The 12,428-nt window shown below is 38.1% G+C and overlaps 1 protein-coding gene across 3 annotated transcripts in view; it reads right to left on the reverse strand.

Moving 5' to 3' along the window:
• ZNF451 (zinc finger protein 451) overlaps positions 1 to 12,428 on the reverse strand; it is a 72,601-nt gene that overhangs the window by 39,313 nt on the left and 20,860 nt on the right. For all 3 annotated transcript variants that reach the window (XM_072944756.1, XM_072944755.1, XM_072944754.1), the window contains exons 4-5: positions 5,441 to 5,566; positions 1,022 to 1,133 (exon numbers count right to left, since the gene is read on the reverse strand). In XM_072944756.1, coding sequence (XP_072800857.1) covers positions 1,022 to 1,133; positions 5,441 to 5,566 — 238 coding nt within the window. The remainder of the gene's footprint in view (positions 1 to 1,021; positions 1,134 to 5,440; positions 5,567 to 12,428) is intronic.

Below are 12,428 nucleotides of genomic sequence, written 5' to 3' on the forward strand. Positions count from 1 at the left end.
GGATCAAAGACGGCTGAGCAACCAAACTCAGGCAGAATCAATAAACCGAGCAACCTCTAGTATTGTGGCTCACCCTACAGGCAAGACAGACAAGAAACGAGGAAAAAGTACTTAAAAGGAAGGATGGGGCAAGGTGGGAGTCTGCCAGGCACAAACACACTTGGGAGAGTAAGAAGGAAATATAGCTTCAGGAAGTACCCAGGTGTCAAAACTTCTACAAGTTACTGAATTATTTTAAAAGTGGCAATTTGATTCTATTCAAAGCCTCAGAAAACTACAGAACAAGAAGACATTGAGGTTCAAAGCTGAGCATTGCATGCATTGATATTTCTAGAACTTTTAACAATTAAACTTCCTGCTGGACTAAACCCACAGCTAGAGGTTGCTGTGGCTATGCCAAGCCTTTAAGGGCTCGGGGTGTTCTACAAGACAGGCAAGAAGAGCTGCCACGGTGGGACTGAACTACTGATTCTTAAACATTCTACCCAATTATCTGGTGAGAAGAAAATGCTCCACAGTGACTCCTCCAGGAATCTCAGGTCTGCAAAGAGTTAGTGATGAAGAAGCTACCCAGGGCTTCAGAAGGGCCTCCCGTGTGGACACTTCAACAAAATCAAGGCTTTGCTAGCTTGTCACAGATTGCACTGACAAATAAGTAAACGCTAATTCTTTTCATCTTAGCTTAAATTCCATTTCCTTAGAGAAGCCTTTCCTGACCTCAGATAACCTGTTACACACCCTCTCCTATGTCTATTTGAACTACTTCATGTAATAACATGTACGAAACCTAGGAATGAATAAATAAACAATATCTAATCAGCTCAAGGATTACTTATACTCAAAATACACTTTTGCCAAAGCAGGAAGACAATTGGTAAAGTAGGCTCCCTATTAAGTATCACTGAAACTAAATTTCAACACTTTATATACTTATTAGCCACTGAAAAGAACAGACAAAATGCCTTAAGGCTTCAGACAAGCTCGGTAACCTCAGTGTCCCACTCTGATCTCTAAAGAATACCTGGCATTTTTAACCACTGGTCCACACACAGTCTTGCTGCTTCAGTATCAGAATGTCCTCGAATAAATTCCAATTCTTGTAACCCATGGGCATGCTGAAAATCGACTTTTTCCTAAAGATATTAAGAAAAAAAATCAATTAACCTATGATTACTAACCTGGTTTCCTTAAGAAAATGATTTTGTCACATCAACAGTCAGAAAATACTGACAATTCTTTATTCCTGTAACTCCACTGCTAGAAATCTATCCTATCGTATCTAAAGAGGTAGGTCAAAACTAAGGTTCATGCTCTAAGAGGTTGATTCCAGTGACAGCTAATGTTTGCACGAAGTTCAAAACAGCTTAATCTTCAAGAACAGGGTACTGTGTGCACATACAGGGTGCAGTTGGTATGTGCATTTCATGAAAGTCATTAGAAACACTAACCAATGTTTTCAGTGAAGGAGGAATATACTTTTGATATCAAGCAGGTTATCAATATTAAACAAATGGGGCCAAATATAAACAAAGATTATTTCAAGATGAAACCCTATCTGCAGTGAAGGAAAAAGGCAGAAAATAAATATGATAAATGTCAACGGCTACCTACGGAACGCAAATATGAATGATTATTTTCAATTTTAAACTTTCATGCATTTTTTCAAAGTTTCCATATTATAGTGTAAAGTACACAAGAACCTATTAAATATTTGTTCAGTGAATAGTACTAAAAAGAGCAGACACGCATTAGCATTCAACATGTGCCAGTATAAAGCATCCACTGCCATCTATACCAAGGGGTGGCAAACTTTTCCCATAAAGGGCCAGACAGTAAATATCTCAGGCTTTGCACCCCATATAGTCTCTTTCACAACTACTCAACTCTGCTGCTGCAGCACGAAAGCAGCCACAGATAAGATGTCAACAAATGGGCACGGCTATGTTCCAATAAAGCTTTATTTAGAGAAACAGGCAGTGGGCCAGTGCCAAGCACTAAGCCAGATGCTCTAGACTGTTTCAGTCTCTAAATCCATCCAGCTATGTTATCTATAAATCTACCTGCATACTCTCTAACCATGTTGTATATAATAACTGACACTTATGAACCACTTACCATGTGCCAGGCACTACTCTAAAAGCATTTCAGATTTAATTCTCACAATAACTCTATGAGACAGGTACCTAGTATTGTTCCCATTTTATGACGGTAAAACTGAGGCACAGGACAGTCAAATAAAGTACACCAGGATAAATAATAATGCCAGGATTTAAATGTTCGTTCTCCAATCTGATTCTAGAATCCATGCACTTAAGCAGTACACCATAGTGTATCTCAGAAAGGTTGTTACATTTGTAAAAAGAAATCACAAAGCCACAAACGCTGGATTTGCAAGATAGAGGCCAGAATACTGAACGGCCTCGTCAGCAATACAACAGGATCTTCTATCAGGAAGGGGAAAGAAGAGAGACAGCAAAAGTCAAGACTTGAACCTGAAAAAAATCTTCTACACAACATTGTTCTAAGTATGGCCATAGAATAGTAATTCTCAAAGCTGGTAGTATGCATTATATACATTTTTTAAAATTCTCTGTAATAAAGTTAAGTAAATACAGAAACACTGGTTTCAATACAGAGTTTAAAGAGTTCCTTCAGCACAGGACTTCCAAAGCCTTAAAGCTAATGTACATGTGATTTTCCATGCAGTTTGAGTACACAGTATCTCAACTTGATAAGTCATCAAATACTTCTTTTCTCTCAAAGTGCATCCTACAGGATCAGTGTTCTGAATAACATGCTATGGGAAACAAAATGAGTTTCTCTAAAGAAAGCAATATAGCAAGCCTCTGGTAGACTATAAAGACATTTTTCTTATCTACAAAATTAAACCCTCTATCAAAGTTCTTTACAAAAATCTATCACAATAAAAACCCTTAAATTAGAAAAATATAATTGAGATTAAATATTACTGCATGCCAGCCAATAGCTTATTTAATTTTAAACTACTGCCAGTAATTAAAAATATACAATTTTTTAAAAGAAGTCTCTGGCATTTCTTAGAATTGGAACTCTGTGGCTACACGTAGTCAATGCTCGAAAAACATTTGCTGGCTGAAATTACCCCCAAAGTAGCCACTACTCCCCTCTACACACAGTTATTTCCACAGACTTTGAGGTGACTCCCCTTCTTACAAGTCATCTTAACTCCTGGAATACCAGTAAGCCAAGCTGGTCACTGCTCAAACAGTCAAGCACAACATACTTCCTCTGAAAGTGATTTATCCGATGAAGGCTTTAATGACTGTTTTTTCTTTAAATCCTTTCCATCAGAAAAGGTGGACAATCCACTTTAATAGTGAGAAACCAACAATTCACAAAGGCCTAGGAGAGTTGGAAGACATTTTGCACTGTATCTATTTTAGTCACAGTCAACACCTACTAGAATTCTTCAAGAATTAGTTTTATTTCAGTTTCACTGTCTTCCTTTCTAGCTAGTTTGCTTTGTTTTTGTTTTCTGTCATCTAGTTTTTTTGGGGGGGGTAATTTTTTTATCTTTTAACAACTTTATTGTGGTATCTGTCATCTAGTTTTAAAAAACAAGTTTAGAAAGAGAACCAAATAAGAAAAAAAAATCATGAATACAGCAAGCAATGAGCTAAAGCATCTGTGTGAGTCAGTTTCTCCCTTAGAAAAGAACAAAATATAGTGAATTTATTGTTTACGACAGGTTAAACAAGAACTTCCTAATTTCAAAAAACTTTCTTCAGTGCTAAGGTAAAGTCTTTAATACAATGAATGAACACTTACATGGGTAAAATCTGAACTACTGCAGGTGAAAAAATGTTAACCTGTCACATCAGCAAGCAGAAGATGCTGCGGCCATCAGGCCATCAGCCACTACAGCCACCCCCTCAGTGAGCGCAGAGGGCTCGCAGGATGGAGACAGATAGGCTGTGCGCTGCCAAGCCCGTGGCCTCTGCAGCCACCCCCAACACTGCACCCAGAGGGGACTCAGGAGGAGAAAGAACAGGGTACCACACGTCACAGTAGTGACTTCAGTGAGCCCAGACTCTTACATCTTCCCATACGTAGCCTTGAGATGTCTGGCTTTCTTTAATAACTATAATCTTTTGCTGTCCTGACTACTTGGTTTTTGTTGCAAAACTCCTATATACCCTGGCTCCTCCCTCACCTCTGCAGAACAGTCCCTCAGGGTTATCCGAGAGGCTGCCTCCTGGGCGTGCAGTCCTCAAGTCCACCGAATAAAACATAACTCTCAACTTTTAGGCTGTGCGTCTTTTTCAGTCGAGACCACCCCTGAAAAAAACCCTAGCTGTCAGAGTGACTGTAAGATTCTGAACTCATTGCTAAAGCTTCATTACCTATGTGGCCGTTAACGCTGCCTGGGAAAAGAAGTCAGCAGCATCGCTGAGGAAATCTGCAGAAAAAGACAGCTTGCAAAGCACTTCCCTCTCAAAGAGATTTTCCCCACGACCCATAAACAGCACACTTCACACAGTTTTGGAAAAGAATCTTCCTTAAAAACTGAATAGTGCTTCTGCCAGGAAAAAAATAACCCCTTTAAAAAAAATCACTAATGTATTATGCATTTTAAACATATGATTAGAATACTATGCTCTAATTTAATTGGTATTACATAAAGTTAAAAGTCCCCAAACAAACCTACTTCTGAATTTAAAGATTAATGTATTCCATATCAGATTAGAGACACTAAAACAGAGGCTACAGAAACACATAAATTCCTTCATAATAGCCAATGGAACAAGGAATCAAAAACACACATGGTAAAATTGTGCCATGACTTCTATTTCCATTTTTAAGCTCCCCCCGAGGAAGCTTTCTTTACCTAGCTTGCGGACATTCTACTCCTAATGGACACTTGCCGGTATTAGGGGAGTTCTTTAAGATAATTTTATTTGGTGTCTTGTAAAGCAAGTCAAGCTTTTAAAAGATTTGTATCAGGCAAGATTCTAAATCAGGCTTCCTTGTCCACACCGCAGCTCTTCTACAGCCCTGACTCAATAATCTGAAGAGACAGGTGGGAGCGAAAGTGGTCCGGCTTCATTCGGCAGAAAACCGTCTTTCACCGGCTGTGCCTACAAAAGCCCTGGTAAACTTGTGATAAAGTACCAGACACCCTTAACTGCTCATCAGCTTAAGAAATCCCATGACTTTAAATTCCCAAAAATAGAGTCCACTCAATTCTATTTTTCCTTTGTCTCTATTCGTATATAACCAGAATCCAACAAACTAAGAACAGATGTAAAAAGCTACCATGAATTGCTACTAAATCGGTGACCTAGAGTTCATGGTGAACTTGGATTCAATTATACATTTTTTGATTACACAAGTTTCTCCTTAACTTTAGTATAAACAATTCTGTAATTTGGTAAAAGACCAATTAAAAACAGCCAAGTACCCTGAATGCTCTGTTCTTCTCTTCTTTCTGCTGCTTCTCCACTTCGACATGGCGGGCTAGACGAGCCAGGGTTAAAGCAACTTTGTCCTTCTGATGGTCGATGTGGTCTTTATGCGCAACATTACCCTACAATTGGAAAAAACAATTTTCACTCCTTTTAGCTAACAAATTAGCTTTGGGATAGCATATATCCACTTACCAAAGAGCTACGGTGCTAAAGAATCACTTACTTTTATCATTATCAAATTTCTAAGAACCTGTCTTACGTGTTTTATATTCTGTGTGGTATTTTGTAGGTCAGCCAATCAGCCATCATCATTTCTGGTTTTCAAATCTAGATAAACTATTTACCACCATTATTTACTGTATAGTCATTTGGATATTGAAAAGTCTGGCACTGCTTTGCCTTGAGCCTATATGGTACTGCCAAGCTATTAGTCCAGCCCCCAAAAGGTCTCATGGCACCCACACCCTGGGCTCTGGCTTTTCGGCAATGCCTGGACAGTATTTACATAAGAGAAATTCTTGATTAAAAGGAACAGGAGGAGAAGAAACGTAACCATTTTGAAATACACCAGAGCATTCTGTTCTTAACAATGCCTGTCCTCACGAGAAACTACTTCACAAGAACCTAACCGAACTGGCTCAAGACAAACAGGCAATTTCAGGCCACTCCAGCCATCCCGTCCCCCCTGAGAGGAAGGACTGAGACGCGCTGGTGAAGCTCCCAGTCCAGGGTGCAGGCTCTCCACGACTGAGACCACATCACACAGAACACTACCACTTTTCCAGACCTGACCACGACATTACTAAAGGCTCATTAAGCACAGTTCCTTCTACATGGTATATCATGTCCACCTGTCAACGAAAAAAAATCACAGGGATACCAATGGGAAAAAACACAGTCTGAAGTGTCAGGGCGAGCACAGAATGGCAAGCCTGGCAGGGATGCAGGACTCATCAGACCAGGAATTAAAAACTACCATGATTAATACGCTAAGGCCTCTAAGGGAAAAAGCTGACCTCAGGCAAGAATAGATGTGTAACGAGACAGAAATCCTAAGAAGAACCAGGAGGTAATCAGAGATCAAAAACACTACAACAGAAATGAACGGTGCCTTTGAAGGCTCACTAGCGGACTGCGCACCACTGAGGAAAGAGTCACTGTGCCTGAGGATGTGTCCACAGAAAACTTGCAAAACCAAAAAGAAAAAAGAAAAAACGCTGAAAAAAACAGAATATCCAAGAACAGTTACAAAAGATGTAGCACATACATAATGGGAACACCAAGAGATGACAGAGTCAAAGCAACAGAATACCTGTTTCCCCAAATCAGTGTCAGACATCAAACCACAAATCAATCAAAGAAGAAATAAAACCTTCTTTCTTTGCAGATGACAATCATCTTCCTAACAAAAACAACATGCAAATAAAGCAAACAGCAGTCACAGGTGAAGTAACCTGTGTAAGGAGATATTTACAGCAGCTTTATTCATCATCGCCAAAACTTGGAAGCAATCAAAATATCCTTTAGCAGGCGAATGGAAAAATAAACTGTGTACATCCAGATGATGGAGTATTACTCAGTGCTAAAAAGAAATGAGAGGGGTATACAGCTCAGTGGTAGAGCATGTGCTTAGCATGCACAAAGTCCTGGGTTCAATCCCTAGTACCTTCATTAAAAAAAAAAAGAAAGAAATGAGCTACCAAGCCATGAAAAGACATGGAGGAAAACCTAAATACATTATTACTAAATGAAGTCAGTCAATCTGAAAAGGCTACATTCTGTATGATTCTAATTATATGACATCTTGGAAAAGACAAAACTATGGTGACAGTAAAAAAAAAGATCAGTGGTTGCCAGCAGTGAGGGAAGTGGGAGGGATGAACTGGCAGAGCACAGAGCATTTTTAGGGCAGGAAAGCTATTCTGTATGATACTATAAAGTGGCTACATGTCATTACACATTTGTCCAAACCCACAGAATGTACACCACCAAGAGTGAATCCTAATGTAAACTACGGACTTTGGGTGATAATGTGTCACCATAGGTTCATTGATTATAACACATGTATCACTGTGCTGGGGGAAGCTGATAACGGGGGAAGCTCTACAAGTGTAGGGGGAGGAGATATATGGGAAATCTCTTCCTCTCCATTTTGTCTAGAACCTACAACTTTTCTAAAAAGTAAGCCTTACTGAATTTGTTTTTCAACTAGGAAGACTGGGTTAGTAGCTAAAATATGACTCTTTGGGCAAATCAGTCATATATGTACAACTCAAATTTCATCTAAAGTGGGTAGAGTTGCAAATCAAGCAGCAGGTGTGATTTTGCAAGTACACAGAAGGTCCACTGAAGTGAGCACATGTAACAAGGCCCAACTGGTATTTTTAGCACAAGGCTAAGTCCTTGCAGTAACGGATGCTCGCAGGATCACTGTGGGTGCAAGCAGTCCCAAACTAACTTTCTGACCACTTGGCCAGCCTATACCACTGCACCAGGTAGGAGGTAGCATTCTACTAACTTCAAAATGCCCTTTCACAAGTCATAGGGCAATGCAGCTTATTAAAAATGACACTCATAAAAAGCTATCTGAGCTCTGATCCTTTAGAATAGGCAAGTTCATCTGTTTTAAAAGCAAATTAAATTTATTCTTTACTCTTTGGGAAGATAAAAAATCAATATCTATTTCTTTTGGGGGTTTTTTTGGTGGGGGTAGCTAGGTTCATTTATTTATTATTACTATTTTTTTAATGGAGGTGCTGAGGAATGAACCCAGGACCTTGTGCATGCTAAGCGTGTACTCTACCACTGAGCTATCTCCTTCTCCCCATATCTCTCTATTTAAAATGTAGTTACTACCCTGAGAAGGAAGTTCAGAGTAGATTCAAAAAACTTTTTTTATTTAACGAATTAATAACATTTAAACACAGGCCTAGAGTGTGTTAGTTTTCCTGACAGAGGTGACTTTTTTTAAAGTTTAAATGCTAGCAAAAGTCATGCTTGGAAGGCCAGGTAAACCAAGGTCATATTGACACATGAGATAGACAAGGTACAGACCAGGGCTTACCTATAAAGTACGTTGTTTTGTCACTACAACGTGAATATTCTGGAGACAGGGGGAAGGCGGCGTTCTGGATTAACTAAAGTAATCCTAATCCAGGAAGGAACCTTGAATCGATGGTTCCACCATCATTTTCCCTTTTCCTAGGCCACAATAAAACTGCCATTCTGAGTGCCTCCCGAAGTTGTGCTCATATAGGAAGACTTTACAGGATATTTATTCCTCTTAAAGTTTACATTAAAGTACAAGTAGTGATTCTCTAATTTATAGTGTAAATTATAAATAAACTCTGGACACAAAATTAAATGAAAATGTCAGAAATACAGCGATTATGCACCCAAAGGGAAAATTTTTTATTAATCCACTAGCCACAACATATAATTATGTTCCTAAAACTTTACTCCCTTCAAACTATACACATAGCTAGGGAGATAAATTATTCAGCCCTTTAACTAACATTTAAACTTTTGTTTGGATCTCTTCAACTTCATTCTAAAATTATTCTCCAGACCTAAAATTTTACCTTTTTAAGGTCAAGTAAGTATAAGTCATTTGTATTACTGTCTGTTAAAATTCTTTTTCTTATATTTAGCTATCAGTAGCCTGTTATCTTTTATTTAACTATATAGTCACATCAACAACACATTTATGTTATTTCCAACTAATTCCACTGATGTGTTTATTAACTTTCAAGATTTTGAAGGGCTCAAAAAACCTAAAAGCCCTGATGCTGAAAACAAACAGAAACTAGAATTGTGTTTGGGCTCCTTCTCCTCCTCCTCTAGGGGACGTTAGTTTCCATTTACTTCTAAGGAAAAACAGAAAAAAAGAACTCTGGTTACTGATATTGAAAGTAGATTACTTAGATCTGGGAGACAATCTGTTGGGAGCAGATGAAAAGAAATGGTAACTAGAGAAAGGAAGAACTTTGACTTTGAAAACTTTGCCATTTAAAAATGACAAAATTGAAGTATTTTCAATAAGAATGTTTTTTCTTAAAGAGGGGGGAAAAAGCAAGTGCGGTGGCAGAGTGATATTCATTTAATATTTTCCCATCACAACCTTGGGTCTGGGGATCAAAGTTGCTGGGTAAAGCCGGCATGAGTAAGAGGTTATCTGTGAACACTCACTCTCTCCAGAAAGCCAAGTCCCCTGGACTTCTATCGTTAGTGATCCAAAATGACTTGGCCTCTAGATCTTACTGACACATTCCTCTGTGGTTCTGGGAGAACACACTGGCACTGGAAAGGCAGAGGGATCATTGATATTAAAACACCATGTTAGGGATTTTACCCACTGGGTCAGAGGCCTTATTTTGCATGGAAGTTTAACAAGTAATTCAAAGAATCAATGTGTTCAGAAACAAATTTTAACTTATCAGAACACAAGTGGGGAAATACTTACTGCAGAGCCAAAAGCTATATGGTATTGTCAGGAACACAGTCAGAAAATGAACTGATTTCAGGCTGGATGAAAATCTCTTAAATGCTTCCCATAGAACTAAGATGAAAAGGAGCCATGGCAGTCTTAGGTTTGGGCATTTCCACCATCCTGTTAGTGCCACAGTGCTGAACTGCGATTTAATGTGAAATCACAAAATTCCAGGGCTCTTCCTAGGGTGGATTTGCCAATCTCTCCCAAAGCCTCTAGTCTGAATAAGGATTCAGGCCCTTGAGCTTTTCTAAGAAAGGTCAGCCTTTCAGGTGTGTAACTTCTCAAGCTAGAAATGGACTGGCTCTCAACGCAAGGACAATGGGCTTTCAGTTTCATTTAGAATGTTAGCAGCTGTGGGATCTTCAGTCATCCTTCTTGAAGCACTTGCTGTCATCACCCTGGATTAACTTCTAGGGAGACAGAGGTCTCTATTTGCCAGTATTTTAGATCACTCTCTGCATCAGTTTTTCTTCCACGCCCAGCCACTCCCATTGAGGAACTTGTGTGGGGTCATAACAGAATTAAGGAGAAAGTTGTAAAGCCAGAAAAGGTTAAAAAGTAGATTCGAGTTTCAGTCCTTATGAAAAAAAAAGTTTTAACTAAAATGATGGTTTCTTTAAATGGGAACCAGAGATGTGATTCCAATGACACAGTCCAACATACAAATCCCATGGGTAAGCAGGAGTTAGAAGGTTACAGAATGAGGGTCACACTGGGTCCAGGAAGGAAAACTGTTCCAGAACCTCAGGAGCCAGGTCTCTCTTCCTGCAGTCCTGTCCGTGCTCACCCCTGGACAATAGGCAACTCTTGTATTTTCAAGTATACTCCACATTTTTATTTAAATCTTGAGGTAAAACACGTACAAAGCAAATTTGGGTTGTGTCCTAGAAATGGCAGTCAGATTATAGACACTGGTTAAATCTGAGTGCACATATCCACAGAAAGTAAGCTCATACAGAGAAAGGAAGAAAGAACTGTTTTATTCTAGAGGACAATATATATCTTTTAATGGAGCTTCATACAGTTATAGCAAAAATCCCAAGTCTAGAAATACGCAACTTGGGCAGGAAAGGAAGAGCGCTTTCTTATACTATCTAATCAAAAATAGTGGGATTCAGTGGGTCTCTACAATTGGGGGTGTGTGTAGGGGGAAGGAAAGTCTGATACAGGATTCCCTTGTTTTATCAAGTAAGGGCATTTTTTAAAAGGAACTAATATCAATGGTCAGCATTGTGTCTTTTCATTTCACATGAACGAACACACAAACTTAAGCTATACTTCAAAATTTCCCTTAGGGGTCTCATAACACTAGTTGCACTGTTCTGATTTTTCTTTTTTTCTTTTTTTTGCTACAGACCAATAACCACTTCAAACTTGAAATCAGTTCAGCTGAACTTGAAACAAGTTCTGACCGTGAACTCCCAATCCTGATCATAAAGGTCAGCAGGAAGCACAGCCAAAGAGAATTCCACTATTCGGGCAAAACCTCCCACAGTAATTAATACTTTCATATACTAATCAAGCTGATGAGCTAACCAAGATTTCCTGGAAACTACTAAAATTTCTAATTTTGCTATTAAACTATGATCTGTTACATGAACTATAAAATAAATGCATGCAAAATCATTAAACGGGAATTAATGACATGGCACAAAATCCCACTCATCAATGAAGCTATAATCTGTATCTATTTCAATGTCTTTTTTCCCTAACATTTATATTTGTTTTTAAGTGAAAATGATCCCGTTTTTAATTAAAATATTTAAGTAAAATTTAGAAGGCTATAAATCAACATGTTAACACTAGTTATTTGTCTCGAGTTTTTTCCTGTTTTAATCTCTATTTTCTAACATCTACAATCAAAATATGTAATAAAATTGTTAATAAAAATTCACTTACTAATAACAAAACTGTATAAAGTGTTGACCTCCGTCCTCTGAGAACATAATGGACTTGGTTGAAATCACTACTTCATGCCTTATAAAAATATAAGTTTAATGTCTATCCTTCATAAAAGCAGATGTAAATTTTGTATCTAAAAGAAACATAATCTATTAGTAAATTATATTAACTTTTTCCTTCCAGGTTTTTTCTCTAGAAATGCATTGATTAGATTGCATTATTTCCCAAATCTAACAGAAACAGGTATCAATCAAGAACTAAGGCAAGCCATTTTCAGTTCAAGAAGCTTAATGGCTCCTGGAAAAGTATTTTTACAGTTCTGATGTCAAACACCACTTCAACTTTGAAGCACTTAGCTAATACATATAAATAAGTATTTTTCTTTAATTTTTCTCTAATATATGCTTTTAAAAAAAACCCAAACCATGTGTATGACTCGTATTTTAAAATGTATTTCAAGTATTCAAAGTACATTTAGTCAAATTAAAAGTTGAGACTTAAAAATATTAGTTTATTCAGCTTTGACCTGACCTTCCTCTTTTCCTGTTTGCAATATAAATAAAGCAAGATTCTTAGCTTTTCCAATC

The sequence above is a fragment of the Vicugna pacos genome, chromosome 20 (genome assembly GCF_048564905.1).
Source record: "Vicugna pacos chromosome 20, VicPac4, whole genome shotgun sequence".
Classification (NCBI taxonomy): domain Eukaryota; kingdom Metazoa; phylum Chordata; class Mammalia; order Artiodactyla; family Camelidae; genus Vicugna; species Vicugna pacos.